The sequence below is a fragment of the Lacerta agilis genome, chromosome 3 (assembly GCF_009819535.1).
Source record: "Lacerta agilis isolate rLacAgi1 chromosome 3, rLacAgi1.pri, whole genome shotgun sequence".
NCBI lineage: Eukaryota > Metazoa > Chordata > Lepidosauria > Squamata > Lacertidae > Lacerta > Lacerta agilis.
In genome coordinates, this window is record NC_046314.1 from 74,715,553 (window position 1) to 74,733,693 (window position 18,141).

The 18,141-nt window shown below is 40.1% G+C and overlaps 1 protein-coding gene across 1 annotated transcript in view; it reads left to right on the forward strand.

Moving 5' to 3' along the window:
* The window catches only part of RYR2 (ryanodine receptor 2), a 238,954-nt gene that overhangs the window by 106,897 nt on the left and 113,916 nt on the right, over window positions 1–18,141 (forward strand). Inside the window, 21 exon segments of the mRNA XM_033145434.1 lie at window positions 2,355–2,502; window positions 3,360–3,568; window positions 4,613–4,787; window positions 6,273–6,481; window positions 7,925–8,271; window positions 9,392–9,506; window positions 10,996–11,101; window positions 11,104–11,154; window positions 12,096–12,355; window positions 12,564–12,618; window positions 12,621–12,649; window positions 13,162–13,388; window positions 14,792–14,868; window positions 14,871–15,176; window positions 15,179–15,471; window positions 15,474–15,578; window positions 16,248–16,321; window positions 16,323–16,378; window positions 16,381–16,445; window positions 17,303–17,333; window positions 17,336–17,407. Of these exon segments, the coding sequence (XP_033001325.1) occupies window positions 2,355–2,502; window positions 3,360–3,568; window positions 4,613–4,787; window positions 6,273–6,481; window positions 7,925–8,271; window positions 9,392–9,506; window positions 10,996–11,101; window positions 11,104–11,154; window positions 12,096–12,355; window positions 12,564–12,618; window positions 12,621–12,649; window positions 13,162–13,388; window positions 14,792–14,868; window positions 14,871–15,176; window positions 15,179–15,471; window positions 15,474–15,578; window positions 16,248–16,321; window positions 16,323–16,378; window positions 16,381–16,445; window positions 17,303–17,333; window positions 17,336–17,407 (3,010 nt within the window).

Here is an 18,141-nt window from a genome sequence, read left to right on the forward strand (position 1 = left end):
AGGACTTTGTCCCCTACAAAGGTTAGGTCTAGAGGTGTAATTTCAGAGTCTTCCAGTTATTTCAGTTCCTCAGGATTGGTGCTATACAAAAGAAGACCTTCAACAATCTTCAGGTATCTGAAAAATGGTATGGAATTAAATAGCAATGAGTTCTATCCACACCCCATTTTCCTCTTCTTACGAACTATCAAAGATGGCTGTCAATAACAAATATCAGTGTCAGAAATCATGGATGGGTGTGGTAGCATTGGTTACATTTTATCTTCTGGTGTTATGTGGATGGTTATTTCATACACATCATAACACCACAGTCCATCAAAGCAGATTTGCATGCACAACTGATACAGATGTTCATTTTGATGCTTGACATGCATCACAATGCTCTCATGTTGAACTTCATAGTTACATTTAATGCAAATGGGAATGTCCATTTTCCTCTATGCTCGCACAACAAAGAGTGACTAGAATTGGATTCACCATGAAATGAGAGATTCTGGCAAGCTGGTGAAAATACATCTTGTTCCATCTGCTGTAGCACATGGCACAATGGCTGGTTTGCTTGTGGCGATAGAGCTTCTTTTGACAATCCATGCCTTTGGTTGTCTCCATTTTGGACCAGGTCGCAGCTTCTGGTACTTTGTCATAGTGAACCTCATTTTGCCTTCTCCAACTATAGTGAAGACAAACCAAAATAGATGCATTACTAGGTTCACTTTTGTCCACCAAAGGAAATAGATGTTGCATGGCAACGTAGGCTCACTATACCCTTTGAATGTCCCTGGGAAACAAAGACCCAAAGATTGTTGTTGTTGCCATCCGTCTGTCTTGAGAGACAACGGAGTGCGTCTCTGAGAGCGAAACAAAAGGGATAAACCTCACAGTATCATGTTTATTGGAAAAGGTATTTATAGGGCTCAGAGTGAATCTGGTTAATCATAAGCTGCATGGTTTTATTACAAGGATCACCAACCCAGTAGTGCCTGTGGGCACCAGGTTGATGGTCCTCATGCATTTTTTGGGATGAAAAAGAAGTAGCAGGCACTTCCTTCACCTTTGGAGGTGCTTTTCTGAATGTGTGGGTGTTTGTGTAATTGAGAGATGCACATGGGAAGAGAGAGGAGGGTGTATGTATGTATGTATGTGTGTATGTATGTATGGTGTGTGTGTGTGTGAGTGAGAGAGAGGGAGAGAGGGAGAGAGGGAGAGAGAGAGGTATGCAGCCTGTATGTTTAATCTGTATGAGAGAGGGAGAGATTGTTACATGACTCTGTACATGTTAAGTGTGTGTGTGTGTGTGTGTGTGTGTGTGTAAAAGAGAGAGATGCAAGTGGTGACTGTGACTGTGTGTGATGTGGTCAGTTTGTATATTTTCCCCTGGTACTGGGGAACAGTAACAACATTTTTGTGTGGGGGTTTGTGTGTGCAGGGGAATCAGTCTCCACGATCAGAACCAGCACAACACAATTGACACCTGACAGCAAACATGAAGTTATTGGGGCGGGGGAAAAGCAATAACTGTACACTAATTTGGTTTTATGTCATGCCTCCTATGGCAGCCATTTTATGTTACGCCATGCTTCCAGGGCAACTGTTTTGTGACTGGCACCCCCAGCACCTTCTCATAATTTGAAATGTGCTCATTGATTCAGAAAGGTTGTTGACCCCTGTTCTAATACATATACTAAAAGGATATTTTCTCATGGCCTTTTAGTGAAATGAACTCTTTCTGAGTAAATGGGAACATTAACTTATTTTGATTACTTGCATACATGTCAGGTTGCCTAACATAGCATGGTTTCTCTGCTTTGGCAATAGCATACAGACAGTAATCCAAGTCAATAGTTCTGGTGCTTTGCTTTTTGCCTTGGAAAATAGCTCTGCTACTGCTATATTATGCAGGGACTGCTCATCCTGAAACAGTTCTTGTAACGTCATTCAGATACCACAGTACAAAATAGGGGAAAATAATCCCCCCTTTAAAAATCCAAGTAGCTCAATCTTTTCCCAGGTGTGCATATTTTGAAGATAAAAACTGTGGTATGGACACCTCTTCTGCCTGGTGGCACACACAGATATATTGTGTTCAAATATCTGAACCAAAGTATGAAAGCTGATTCAAAAGAAGAATATATATATGCACACACAACCAATTTATTTGTGTATAACTAAATAAGTAGTACACTTATATACTTGTGATTTTTACAGAATTAGCCCATTTTTAAGTACAATATTCATTGTACCAATTAATTGCTCTTTGTCTAAACATGAGATATTTTGGTTCAGTCCTGATCTTCTAATACACAAAATTTTGCTAAAACTTGACTTTGTAATTAATTACTTTTATCTTTCTTCAGGATGTGAAGAACCGCCGAAACCCCCGACTTGTGCCCTATGCCCTTCTTGATGATCGCACCAAGAAATCAAACAAAGACAGTCTCCGGGAAGCAGTTCGTACCCTAATTGGCTATGGTTATAACCTTGAGGCTCCTGATCAAGACCATGGTATTGAAATGCTGCTTTTTTAAACAAGCACATGAGACCAATAATACAAGTGCTTTCATCACAACTATGCAACTTTTATAAAAAAAAATCCAAATTCTTAAAGTGTGCTACATACTAACAGAATTTAGGAATGCCCCATGGAAGCTGGGTATGGTTAGGAATATTAGGTTGCAATCCTAACCATGTCAACTCAGACATATGTCCTACTTAAATTCTTTGGGCCCTAGTGGGGTTAGGATTGCATCTTTAGCTGTCAAATCTTACTTCAGTCATGATTCTTTGATTTTGACAATTTTCTTACCCTGCTGGAAGTTGTTTCCAGTTCAGTTAGAATGGTATCTTAGTTCTTAAAGGAAATCATCCTAATGAATAAATAAAAGGGAAATTTATAAACATTATTTCTTATTTATGTTTTCATTCTTTCCCCATTAGCTCCTGTTGTTGGCATTGATAATAATCTCAGATCTGGTTTTCGTTTTGTTTTCTAGTACTATATCCTCTGCTTAAGCAAGATTTCTTATTACACAACATTTTTCAAGTGAGGTGTTATAAGTTGCTCATCTATGACAGCCATCCTCCAGATGTTTTGTACTACAAGTTTCATAAGCCGCAGCAAGCATTGATGTGCTGTCAGGAATGGATGGTCAGGTCCAAAACATATTTCACTATCAGAAGTTTATACTGCAATCCTATGCTTGTTTACTCTAAACGAAGACCTTTTGTGTTCAATGAAAGTTGCTCCTAGGTAACTGGGCAAAGCTGGGACCTCCACAATGATGAAGCTCCTTCAATCAGCTGCTTTCCTATTTTCAAAAAATAAATAAATGTTTATTATATTTTAAATTTAAATTTTGCAGCTGCAAGACCAGATGTATTCTGTGGTATGATGGAAAGGTTTAGGATCTTCCGCACAGAGAAGACATATGCAGTGAAAACAGGAAAGTGGTATTTTGAGTTTGAAGTAGTGACCTCTGGAGACATGAGGGTTGGTTGGGCCAAGCCAGGTTGTCAACCGGATCAAGAGCTTGGATCAGATGAACAAGCATTTGTTTTTGATGGATTCAAGGTACATATTTATTCATTCATCCATCTCTGGGTTGAGTTTAGACCTGTGGGTTCTATTTTGTTTTGTGAATGTCAAAGTCCAGGAGCTAGAGTCTGGTCATGTTGCAAAATAGTGACTTGAGGAAGGAGTCAATTGCTGGCTCAGAAATGGAGCCAGCTGCCTACTGCAACCCACAAGCTGTACCCTGGTACAGTGATATGTGCATACAGTATATATGAGTGCTAATCTTAATGGGAGTTATTTCTAAAGCACATTTCCCCCCCTCTCCAATCAAGGCTGTTCTGTACTGTATCCCTAAGCATTTTCTAGCTATGTACTGGGTGGGTGAGGATCAGCTCTGGAGAACAAAGAAGAGGGAATGGGGACCTTCTTTACCGTCCCTCCTCTTCTGAAATATTCCTCTATGGTCCCTGCAAGGTGGAAGGGGACTACCATTAGAGTATGTATTCTGCAACTCTACTCCCCTCTGATATTTAAGCTGTCAGGGTTGAGCAGGTCAGTGGTCTCTCTCCCTCTGCTCACTGTTGTTCTCTCCCCACTGCCCAACTGACACACTTTCCATGCTTCAGCTGCTCTTGTCTCAATCATGGGTCAAGGAACAAAATGTTGCAGTGCATCTTCAACTACTAACTTGAATTCTCTGGTGCAGGGTTCCAGCCAGCCAACATCCAGAATACTATCACACTAATAAATGATAATTTGCAAAAAAACAAAACAAAAACAAAGCAATTGGCTCACAATGAACTTATAGTTATTCATATGAAATATTCTTTGGATTCTGCTTCTGTTGTTTGTGTTGAAATGACAATATGCCCTGCAAATCTTTTGATGTGTTTAACACTAATATTGTTAACCTTTCACAATACCAATTGTAGGATTTGCAGTCCAACAGTTGCTTGCAAGTCTTTGTTTCAGAATGCTATGTGACAGTATTAATTGTAGTACCATGTTAATTTATCTTAGGGGATGCTTATTAGTCATACACTGGAGGCACAGTCCTCTTAATAGGCTTTCATTCAAATCATGAAATCCTTTATTACCCAGGCTCAACGGTGGCACCAGGGAAATGAGCATTTTGGTCGTTCTTGGCTGACAGGGGATATTGTAGGTTGTATGGTTGACTTGAATGAGCGCACCATGATGTTCACTCTGAATGGAGAAATCCTTCTTGATGACTCAGGTTCCGAGCTAGCATTCAAGGACTTTGAGGTTGGTGATGGTAAGTTCTTTTTTTCTCTTAATAAAGATTTTATTTATTTTCATAATACATAAGACACATTTTGAGAAAACAATTGTTCCAGCAATAAACAACACACAAGTTGCTGGTGATTGTAAGTTCTTAAACTATTTTATGCTGCTTACTGGCTTTGGTGGCAAGTCTTTCCTTACTGTTATAGGAAAAAGTCTTTTAACATGTCATCCATATGACCTAATTACCGGTATGTATCTTAATGAAAATATGCACCTGAGCAGCGCCACAAAAAACACCTCTGTAAGTAAATAAATATTAAATGTTTCCCAGCAGTGTTTGGCAAGATCATCCACATGGCTGTGAACAATGTTGCTGCTGTATTTTACATCAATGAATGGGGTGGAACGAGGTCTGGGACTATCTTGTACACGGACGTTGACTGAACATGCTTATTTGCATGACTTTGCAACTATGCTATGGAATGACTAAGCTCCCCCTCACAGGAAGGACCTTTGCATTTTACTAGAGCTGCTGCTTCCTCTTTGTCCTTTATTAGGGGACAGCCTGTTTTGGAGACTTGCCAGGATGCTGTCTGAGTTGAGTTGCATAAATTACCTTTCTTGAGGCAGACCAGACAGCAGTCTATTTGCTTATTTTGGCCCTAATTATATTCATAGCCATATGCAGTTGCAGTAGTCCAGGGTCTAAGAGGAATTTTCCACTCCACCTCTTAAATTTCTTGTTCTAAGCTTGAACATGTTCATGTTCATTTCAGCAACTTCCTCTTTTGTTCAGTTGTGCTGTGAGTTGAGGGTTTCTGCCCACTAGGTTCATTTTGGGAGGGATGGGAAGCTCCTCCCACAGGTAAAGTCAGAAGTGGGCTCTGCCTTCCACCTGGAGGAGGTGATTTCCCGTCTTAAGAAGGGAAATATGGTAAGTTAAAATTGCTCCCCCACCCTACTGACAATGTTTTATCCCAATGGCAACAATTTAGACAACTGCAGCTGTGGTTGTTCCTAGCTACATTTATTATTACTCTAAATCTAAACATCGAGAGGGAATTTGAAAGTCTTAAAAGAAGACATCCAAGATATATAGATGTGGGAAGAAGTTTTATTCTATACTCCGCCTTTTGATCAACTGATTCCCAAGGCAATTTACATTAAATTATAAGAATACAACAGAGGGGCAGTATTTTTACAGCATTTAGCGGAGCCAGGACTCTATTCAGATGTGGCAATGGACATTTGACACCATTGATTTACTTTGCTGAGAATTCTCTTTCCAGAAATGATATTATATGTGGCTAATTTGCTCTTTCCAATATAGGGAGTTCCACATGAGTACTGAATTTATATATTTTTGCATGCATTTTCCTATCCAGATAAAATTATGATATTATATATTTCAGAGACTTGTTATTTTGGCTTGCGGGGGAGGGGTAAATAAATAAAACATTTTTTGAATATTTATGATTCATGGATTGCATCTGTTTTCATTTTGTTTTGGCAGGCTTTATACCTGCATGTAGCCTGGGATTATCACAAGTGGGCAGAATGAACTTTGGCAAAGAAGTGAGCACCTTGAAATATTTCACTATTTGTGGTTTACAAGAAGGCTACGAACCATTTGCGGTGAATACAAACAGGGACATCACCATATGGCTGAGCAAGAGACTACCTCAGTTTCTCCCAGTACCACCAAATCATGAACATATTGAGGTTTGATATATCTTCAGTTCATTTTGTGGGAGTGGGCAGAGAGTTGATATAGAATTCCATCTTGCACTCACTAATCAGGGAGTTAGCTTAGTGGGGACTTACTTTTGTGTAGGGCTGAACGAAGTTAGAAATGTCCATTTTGGCATTTATTCATCCTAGCCTGTGCTGATTCCATTGCTCTGCAGAACCATAACAAAGTAATTAATTATGTAAAGCTTGCAGATTTTTTAATGAAAAAAATTCTACGAGTAAATGCATGTTGCATTCACTTCAGTGAATTCCATTCCTGAACACCGAATGAGCAGGTGGAAAGTGTCTCCGCAGTGCAAAATTCTCCTACATCCCTGTTTCTGAATAAACCTGCATATGGTTGCACTGTTTCTTGGTGGAATTCAGTATGCGTAAGTTCTCTTCTCAGTGAGTGCAGAAGGCATCTTTGCATAGGTGCAATCCCCAAGTTTATTTTACTGCAAACTGTTGATGCCTAACTCAGGCTTGCAAGCCTTCAATGGCAAGCCCCATTGTGCCTTCCTTCCAGGTTGAAAGGGGGTAGTGCAGATACCCTCTCTCCAGTACATAAAGCAACAATTGTGGTATTAAATTAATTCCCCCCATGCCATTTAGATATCACTCAGTACTTGGGTATGCTTTGTTTTATTTTCTTTCATTCAATCCAATCACTCTTAGTACCATGCTAATGAAATCCTCAAATAAAACCCCCCACCCAAACCCACAACTTGTTTAATATCTAGAGCAGTCTTTCTCAGCCTTTGGTTCCCAGATGTTGTTGGACTACAACTCTCCTCATCCCAGACCGCTAGTCCTGCTAACTAGGGATGATGAGAGTTGTAGTCCAACAACACTTGGGGACCTAAGGTTGCAAAAGACTGATCAAGATTATGAAGTTGGGAAAAGTTTACGTAGTCTATATATCCGTGTGGGATCCATCCCCTAAAGCATTGTGGGGTTAAGACAAAGCAGCAGTGGGGGACCTCTGGTCTGTGGCCCTAATTAGACTCACAGGATTGTCCATTTTGCCCAAGAGACAGTTTCAGCCAAGCCACACCCACCTGCCCTACACATATATGATGTAATATATGATGTCTGGTGTAAGGCAGGTAAAGATGCAGCTGGGCTGAAAGGAGGTCAGTTTTCATTTTTAAAACTAAGACTTGACTGCAGTATTTTTTACCTAAATATTAGATTACTAAAGTGCTTTTTGCAACTGTTGGAGGGTTAAATTTTTAATTGTGCTGTTGATGCTCCAATGGGCAGCTTGTACTAATAGTAATCTTACCTTGCTAACTTGTTATAAATGCACCAGTGATGTTCATATTAATATTTTAATATTTACATGCTATTAAAAACCTTTGAATGCAAGTAAATGTGCATTCAATTTTACATTTTTCATTAATTTTACATTTTAGTTTTTGCATTTGGTAGGTTACAAGAATAGATGGTACTGCAGACAGCTCCCCATGCTTGAAGGTCACACAGAAGTCCTTTGGGTCTCAGAATAGTAAAACAGAAATCATGTTCTATCGGCTCAGCATGCCTATTGAGTGTGCAGAAGTATTCTCTAAAATGCCTGGAGGAGGAGTGCCCAGTTCCGGCCGTCTTGCACCAAAGAATGACTTGGATGATTATGATGCAGATTCTGACTTTGAAGTTCTTATGAAGACTGCTCATGGTCACCTCGTACCTGATCGTATAGAAAAAGAAGCTGTAAAATCAGAGTTCAATAACCATAAAGACTACACACAAGAGAAACCTTCACGCCTCAAGCAAAGGTCAAGTGGTTTGATCTCTTTGTGGTATTTTAACCACACTGTTTACTTTCAAGGGCATACAAATTTCCTGCTTACTGTTGTTCTCAGGGAATTGCTTCTGCATCATAGAATCAGTGCCTGTTGCTGCTGAATCATTCAGTGTAGACTTCAAATATTGTTTCTGGGTTGTTTCTCAAATCCAGCATCCTTTTCTCTTTCTGGATCTCCCACCCTAACCCCCCTTTCTCTCTTAGGAACACCCCACCCTATCTCCCCTCTATTTCAGGATTACCCATTCTGAAATACAACATTCCCTCCTCCTTTCTCTCTCAGGATCACTCCCAGCCACTAAACTACTTCTTTTCTATTTTTTTTACACATGTGACACCTCTCCCAAGCGATTCACACAAATACACATTAGTCTCTCTATCTCCTCCCCACCATTCTGCCCCTGGTCACTTTAGTGTCTTCTCCATCTCAGTTTTTCCTCCACTCCTTCCCTCCCAGTTGCTCCCTACTTGCCCCCTACCTGGTTGTTCCTCAACATCCTTAACCTCCACCCATAACTGATCTGGGAGGGCAACAACAGTGCTTCTGCATAAGTGCCATGGGTTCCCATATCCCATCATTGGCTTCACCAATTTTAGATGTGTACCGGGTAATGGGTGTAGACAACTGGATGGAACGGTAGCATGTGGGTGGTGGTGGTGGAGAAGCAAGAGCTTTCTGTGACTCAGGGCATGGCTTGATTATTAGACATCTATCCCATTAAAGACTTCTGTCCAAAACTGGAGTATATGCAACACTTTTTTTAAGGTGAGCAAACTGTGCTCAGCCAACCCCCCCATGCCATTATTCATTTTAATAATATGTTCTTCACAAATCTCTAGGATAATGTATGCCTAAATTACTTAAATGGGTATGTTATCCTGCAGATTTGTGAAGTATTATTAAACTGAATAATGGGGAGTTTGGTTAAGCACTTTTCATGTGCCTTTAAAAAAAATCATATTCTAGGTTTGATAAATTCATAAACAGATTTTATCAAATGGAGCACTTAATATTATGTTTATCCAACCATTGTATCCAGAAATTGTAAAATGGTTATTTATTCTCTCTCAAATATTTTGATATATTACAGATTTATGCTGAGAAGGACGAAGCCAGACTACAGCTCAAGCCACTCTGCGAGGCTCACTGAAGATGTCCTAGCAGATGAAAGAGATGATTATGATTACTTAATGCAAACATCTACAGTATGGCAACTTAGTGTTACTATTTGTACTGTGTTTTCTCAGAGAATTGCCATTTTTTCCTATTATGATAGTACATAAACAGCTTGAAATTATCATAGGCACCATTCTTTAATTTTATAGATGATTTTAAACTGCTTATCCATGAACTGCAGTTACTGAATTATAAATTATAACCTTATTTATTATTATTAGCTCATCATTGCTATATTGCGTTGACTATAAGGCTGAACCCAAATGTGTTCAATTTTCATTCAATGTGTAGACTTTCAAAGCTGGTTGTTTCCCCACCTTCAGTGGAGTTACCGTGTTCTACTTAGCATGGAGGGATGAGGAAGATGGAAGGATGTAATATTGTTTAGCCATGTCACCTCTTGCAAGCCCTCACTCAGTCACTAGTTGGTGTGATTCAACACCAGTCTGCTGATGACTTTAGATTCAGAGCCAACCTGGGCAATGACTTGTGCTTTCTTCTTACCCAGTGCTACTTGATGTTCTATGGTTGTCCTTCATTTGTTAGATGATAGCCAACAGCTAAACTGGGAAGCAGTTTAATTGAGCCCCTGATTGAGAACTGATCCCAAGGGCTATATTTCCCTTTTGGCCCAGAATATGCTTGGTATTATATGTTGATAACCAGCTAACTCTAGTTTTTAGGCACTGGACAGCACCACAACCAAGGGGTGAGCTTCCTGATTGACCCCATGAGGTGCCCTTAAGCAGTCTTAGAAGTAGGGGCTCCCAAGTTGGTGATGGCAAGCAGTGAGAGTGGCTTATACTATCAGCTGTCTTAAAGCAGCCTGCTTTCCTTCCCCACCAATTGGCTTGGCAGGATGCTGCTGCTGTTAGCAGCATTAGGCTGCCCATGCAACACCAAAAGGTCTGGAAGCTGCAGCCAACAAATTTGAGACCTTTTTAAATCAAATCTGGTGTGGGTTTCCATCCTTATCTCATCCTCACATTCTCTTCTTAATATACACACAGATATTTTTGTCAAGTACAGTGCTTATCTTACCAAATTATCAGTGTTAATTTCAAAGCTGTTAATTACCCAGTTTTGTACAGATGCTTTACTAATAATTGTCAATAGCTTTTATTATGCTTTCATCACCATATTCGTCAATGGTGTCTATAAATAACACAATATGGATATTTAAAGTCAATCTACTATCACAAAGCAACTACACTGAAGTTATTAATGGTGTATTTTCGCAGTTGGCCAGTGATACCAGTAATATCCCGTGCAGAACATGGAATTAGTTTATATTAGAAAAAAAATATTGCAGGGCCATGCCATTCAACCAATTTACAAAGACGAGTGTTTAAAAATTAGTACTGACCAGTAGGTCAAAGAAGGGGCTGCTGGGGACAAAATGCAATTGAAAACACAAGAGAAGTTAATTATGAGTCAGCTATGGATTTTTATGAAAGAAGGAAGTTCTCGCTCAAAACGGAAAATTAATATTTTGGGTCTTTTTAAATTTCTTGACAGTATTATTATTCTGTGCGCATCTTTCCTGGACAAGAACCTGCTAATGTCTGGGTGGGCTGGATTACATCTGACTTCCATCAGTATGACACAAGCTTTGATTTGGATAGAGTCGTACTGTTACTGTAACCCTAGGAGATGAAAAGGGAAAGTTCATGAGAGGTTGGTTTTGTTTCTCTTTAGACTGGAATTATGTGATATCAAAACTTGTGCATCATAGTGATTACATTATAGGACCAAGGATGCTCTCTCGATTCGTAATGTTTCTATTTTTGTTGTGTGTTTCAAATTATATATAACCACCTGCCAAATATATAATCTTTTAAAGAATGCGTTGTGTTGCCCTTTTGTCTACGTTGTTTATCCCTGAGGAAGATATGAAGACATGTATTTTATTTTATTTCCGTAAAGGGCTCTGTGAAGTTTTATGTTTTTATTTTTTGTTCAATCCAGTGCAAACTGTGATCTAAATAAACTTAGTAGACTTTGGAATGTAAATTGCAGAACACTTTCTCTGTCTATGTAGTGAAAAATACTGACTGCTGTTTTTGTAGTTAAAGAACATTAAATGTAGCTCTGTGCTATTATTCCACATTTGTAGAGAGCAGTTCAGTTTGAATGATCATTTCAGGCTTCATAAAAGCTGGGAACAAACATTGGGACCAGTCATTCATCCCCTCACCTTCCCCTTATGTACTGCTTCAGCCCATCATTTCTAACTTATGCTAAGCCAGAGTTCCTCATTATGTCTGAACAGGGAGCTCTAGCTTAATATTAATTAACAAGCCTAGATAATATATGGGTTTATTATGCTATATTATTGGCTGACATTAAGCCAGAGTTCCCCACTTTTGACATAACAGGGGAATTTGGTTTAATACTAGCAAGAAATGAAGCACACAAGTGGCACACAGGGAGAGAGAGGAGTCCTTGGCCTCAGCACTGCTTCCCAGCTTCATTAATCATGGTTTATGAAGCCTGGAATTATGATCTGAACTAGGACATTGGATGCAATCCCCTGAAAGTTAAGGGTGTGTGAATTCCTAATTATTCTAGTAGGACATAAGTGCATAGTTAGAATAATGCAGTCCCTATGCATGCAGGTGCCCATGTGTACACTGGAGCCCGAGGGAGTTTGAGATATTGGTTTGCAACATTCAGCTTCCACAGTATCTCATATGCTGTTCATCTTTTGAAATACAGCATCAAACGCAGCAACTGCTATATGGTATGCGCTGGTGAGAGCATGAGTCCCGGGCAAGGACGCAATAACAATGGGCTCGAGATTGGCTGTTCGGTTGATGCTGCAACTGGTGTCCTGTCCTTCACAGCTAATGGCAAAGAGCTAAGCACCTATTATCAGGTAATTCTTCTTAGGTTGTCAAGAACAATGACTTATTTAATACTACTACTACTACTACTAATAATAATATAAATATTAATAATAATAATAAATTTGGAGTATTCATGGAAAATAAATTGCCATTTGCAGAAATTTCATCTTCAACTGTGTTTGTTTCATGCACTTATCATCTTGAATTATAATGCATTTCTGTTTGTTCATGATTTAGGTTGAACCAAGCACTAAATTATTTCCTGCAGTATTTGCACAAGCCACAAGCCCCAATGTTTCCAATTTGAATTGGGAAGAATAAAGGTAATTTTAAAACCATTTGTTCCTGTGCTGTATTGTTGAATTAGAATGTTTGTAATATTGGGGGTTTTCTTTGAGTTCATAAACCTTCGAAACAGTATCACATAGTGTTGAGAGGTCTCTCCCCCTACTTACCCACAGAAACCTAAAATTACTACGTGGAGGAGTGGGATTGTTTTTCCAGTTCCTTTTCAATCATTAGGTAGCTTTATGCCCAAACCTTGACTTTTCTGGAGGATGCTACTAAGAAACAGTGTATTCAATAGTCTTTCCATAATAAGATAAAAACAAAAACATGGGACCCATAAATGTTGTCAGTCTTCACATGAAAGCTGTATATTTTCCCTTTCTGCTCTGTGTCATCCACCCAGGAAACCAAGTGAACCACAAGTCTTTTGGGTACAGTCGGGGGGGTGGGGGGTGGCGGCTGTAGACTCGTCATGCATAATGTTTGCTTTGTACTTTGCCATCTGCTGGAGTCTTAATTTTTTGCAACTCTGCCTTGCTCTTTCTAGAATGTAATGCCATTGTCAGCTGGCCTGTTCAAAAGTGAGCACAAAAACCCAGTCCCCCAGTGCCCTCCCCGTCTGCATGTTCAGTTTCTGACACATGTGCTTTGGAGTAGAGTACCAAACCACTTTCTGAAAGTTGACATATCACGGATCAGTGAACGTCAAGGCTGGTCAGTACAGTGCCTGGAGCCTTTGCAGTTCATGTCCCTTCACATCCCAGAGGAAAACAGGTATTCCTTGTTTGCATTTATAAATTAAGGTGGAATATGGTGGTAACATTCATGCAATGACAAATCATATTTCCGGAGAATTTTATGCTTCTGTATTTTATTAATTTTGGAATGTATCCAATGGTGCCTCTCCACTGACCAAGCACCTTTGATCTAGCGAAGACTTACATCAATAGAACAGGGAGGGAGATGATATTTGCTGATTTGCAGCATCACTGTATCACCCGTATCCTCATGCTGTCCCAAAGCATCCCCCAACCTTCTTGACCAGATATGGTGGGTTATGGAGTGCAGGAGGTTATGGGAGGGGGAATCAGTGAAAATTGCCTTTCTCCCTGTTCTGCTGTTGAAAGCCTCCAGTGGATCAAAGTGTCTTCCATCAATGGATGGACATAATTAGACACAACCCTTTGAAGTTTTTTCCCTTTCATTCAAAATATTCTGAATAATACACTCCCCACCGCACCTCATAAACACACACACAGCCATATGGGCCATAGTCCTCAGGCTAATGAATGGGACCAGAATACTCTTCTCATTAGTTCTGAAGTCCCATAGCAACTGGGATTTGGAGCAGTGTGGTCCTTCTGGCAGGGAGAGTGGGGGAAAGCTCCTTGCAATTGCTCCTCCTCTGGTTGATGGGATAGGATGGGATAGGAGCGTTCCCTTTGCTGTGATGGTATTCCTGAGGAACAGGGGCATAACATCCTAGTATCATTTAAATCGGGTGACTAGCCTGCAGACTACATTGGGTGCCTTAAATTTTTAATATGGTGTTCTTCTTCCTCTCTGTGATTTCTAGTCATTGCTAGTCGGTGGGTGGATCCAAAACAGCCAGCAGTTCTCACCCCCTCAACTCATTAGGAGCAGCACCATGTTCTGTCACTTCCTTAGGACAAGCAATTCTGCAGTCCTGCGGAAGCCTTTGTTAGCTTCAGCTGCTGTCACAATCAACTGGCAGAGCTTGAATCTGTCCATCAGCATTCTGAGCCAAGTGGAGAGTTATCTAAGGGAGCCAGCCAAAGGGAGCAGCAACTTCAAAACACCATAATTGGAGGAGGGAATGAAGTTGATCCCCATTGTTTCATTGGTCATATAGATATGTTGAGCAGCATGATGGGGACCACCTTATTACTGTTCATTGTGCTCCGCTCTGAAAATCTTTTTTTTTGGCTGAATATCAGGGTAAAAATACTTACATATTTTTGTTGAAGCTCCTACTTAATACAAGTAGGAGCTGCAACAAAAAATATGTAAGTATCTCTAACAATAGTATATTGTCATTTCACTTAAGCAACAATTTTCATACTCATGCAGGTTGACCCGTTCTCAGTGATTTTTATAAACATAATATTTCACTTTTCCTAGATAGTGAAGTTATTATTAAACTTTCTTTTCCACAGGTCTATAGACATTTTAGAATTGTCAGAACAAGAAGAATTGTTGAAATTCCACTACCATACTCTCAGACTGTACTCAGCTGTTGTGCTCTTGGGAATAATCGAGTAGCGCATGCCATGTGCAGCCATGTGGATGAGTCTCAGCTTCTTTATGCAATTGAGAACAAGTATATGCCGGGCTTGTTACGTGCCGGCTATTATGACCTTCTAATTGACATTCATCTTAATACGTACGCTACTGCAAGGCTGATGATGAACAATGAATTTATTGTTCCCATGACAGATGAGACTAAGAGCATTACTCTGTTCCCTGATGAAAACAAAAAGCATGGCCTACCTGGCATAGGACTCAGCACTTCCCTACGGCCCAGAATGCAGTTTTCCTCTCCCAGTTTGTAACAATCAACAACGAGTGTTATCAGTACAGTCCTGAATTTCCTCTGGAAATATTGAAGACTAAAACCATAGAGATGCTGACGGAGGCAGTTCAAGAGGGCAGCCTCCATGTCAGAGATCCAGTAGGTGGAACTACAGAGTTTCTCTTCGTTCCTTTGATCAAGCTTTTTTACACTCTTCTCATAATGGGGATCTTCCATAATGGAGACCTGAAGCATATCTTGCAGCTGATTGAACCTAGTGTTTTTAAGGAAGACACAGTCCATGAGGACGAAACACGAGTAATAGCAAAAAAGAATTAATTGCTGATGGACTGAATTTGGAGATAGGAGGAGAGAAGGTCCCAGAAGAAGGACTCCTCCAAATGAAACTTCCTGAGCCAGTGAAATTGCAGGTAATCATGAAATAATCCATCATAATGACATCTGCTCTGGCTGTTTTTTCCACCCATCCACGTTTCTCTATCCTCCATCCAGGCAAGCAAGAGGCATTATCACTTCAAGGACGTCTACCATTCAGGCAAAGGCACTGGTAAGAGGTGTGGCCTGAGGATAGTCCAGAGGGCTAAGTAGAGAAGCTTGGAGGACTACATTTGTCCCCTTGGCCTGAGTCTCTTACCTTCTGGATTGAAGGCAATCCATGGAGGAAAGTACTTCACACAAACAAGCAAACAAATTATATGAACAGAATGATTCAAAACAGAAATTAAGGTTTGTGCTGAGATATGGGAAGGCAAGAGGGTAGAATTTTTTTTAGTATTCAGAATGAAAGATAATAAAAACCTGAAATCAAAGACTTTGAAAAAAAAACAACCCAAAACAAAAGGGCTTTTGGGTTGTGTTAGAAAGTGTGAGGCTAACCCACAAATATCACAACTCAAAAAGAGAATTAGAAAAATAAGGATGATGAGGATAAACATACTGTTACCACTGCTGAAAGAAAAGAGTGTTGTTTGCCATGAGGTTGCCTGTCATTTGCATACATCTAACCCTTTAAAAAATACCTAGTTGAATTTTAATAGTTTGTGTTTTGTAACTTTCCCCCCTTGTTCATTCTCTTTCAGATGTGTCATTTACTTCAGTACCTTTGTGACTGTCAGATACGCCATCGGATAGAAGCTATTGTAGCATTTCAGATGATTTGTATTTAAACTTCAAGAGAACCAGCGTTTCCGATACAATGAGGTTATGCAGGCATTAATATGTCTGCAGCACTGACAGCCAAGAAAACAAAGGAGTTTCGGTCTCCACCACAGGAACAGGTATAACATAAATAGGAGGCAGCTTCTTATATTCAAGTTTTGTTCAAGGTTAGAATCAATTTGCATTGCATACTGCTTTTCCTGAACAATACATCATCAGATTTTTGGTAGATAACAGAATAATTGTTTTGGTATTTCCAGCAAACAGCCAGGTGCTAGGTGCTCTAAAGCAGGTGATGACCTTCAGAAAACACCAGATATTGAAATATATTGTCTCCATACATCAAGGTTCCATTTAATTGTCATGGCTAAAGATTCTAAGGGTGGCGCTGTGGGTTGAACCACTGTGCTGCTTGGGCTTGCCAATTGAAAGGTCGGCGGTTCGAATCCCCACAACGGGGTGAGCTCCGATTGTTCGGTCCCTGCTCCTGCCAACCTAGCAGTTAAAAAGCGTGCAGTGCAAGTAGATAAATAGGTACTGCTCCGGCGGGAAGGTAAACGGTGTTTCCATGTGCTGCTCTGGTTTCGCCAGAAGCGGCTTAGTCATGCCGGCCACGTGACCTGGAAAAACTGTCTGTGGAAGTGAACAAACACCGGCTCCCTCGGCCTGTAAAGCGAGATGAGCGCTGCAACCCTAGAGTCATTCGCGACTGGGCTTAATTGTCAGGGGTCCCTTTACCTTTTCCTTTAGAGTCTAAAGGACGTCTGCTTGTGAAACAGGGATTCCTCCCCCCCTTCCCTCCACCCCAAAGATTAGCTCAGAGCAGGGGCTTTTTCTCATCAAGGAAGATAGGGAATACTGTATTAAGCTGCTATTGGAATGTATCAGTCTTATAGTAAAAAGTTTCCTCCTATCCTATACATAACCTTGTAAACATACCTGAAATGTAATTATTATTTGTATGTTTTTTCAAAAGATTAATATGCTGCTGAATTTTAAGGATGATAAAATGATTGCCCTTGTCCTGAAGAAATAAGGGATCACCTCTTGGATTTTCATGAAGATTTGATGGCACACTGTGGTACATCTTACTTTTTCTTGTTCTTGTTCTTATTCTTAATCTTATTCTTGTTTTATTTGCTTAAACAAATAAAATAATTTCATCAATTATATTAGAAAATTCAAAGATATATTAGAGAAATTACAAGCCTTTGGGTCTGCATCAGTCTTCCTGTTTCCCAGTTTCCCCCTAAGCAGGCAACCTCATTCTAATAGTGTTGTGGTGACACATGGACAGGTAGATCATTATGAGGTTTGGGCCCATCAACATCATATTGGCTGCCATTTGAAATGTAAAAAAATGCATAGGTTGTGTGGAAAATACAGCTTCCATGATAGTGGCAAGCTGTAGTCTTGATTCATTGAACTTGGACTATGCAAGACTGCAAATAAGTAACCGACAATCATGACAGGATATTAAAAATCAGAGTGCTCAGGTTTTCCTCTTGTAATGGTTGCATTACTGTTTGAGGCAAAATTGTGGCATGATTTGTAGGTCATTACCAGTAAGGTTTTTGCAGAACTGAGCAGACCTGGCACCACCATGTGGCATGTTGGGGCAAATAATGTGGCCTATGTCACTGGTGATGTTTGCGGGGACAACCACTGTTGCTGAGTGCCCTTCTCCCCGCTGTAGTCTTCTCAGCAGCCATGGTGGCAGTGGCTATTTTTCTTTTTTCTAATACAGTGGTACCTCGGTTTAAGAACAGCCCTGTTTACAAACAATTCGGTTTACAAACTCTGCAATGCTGGAAG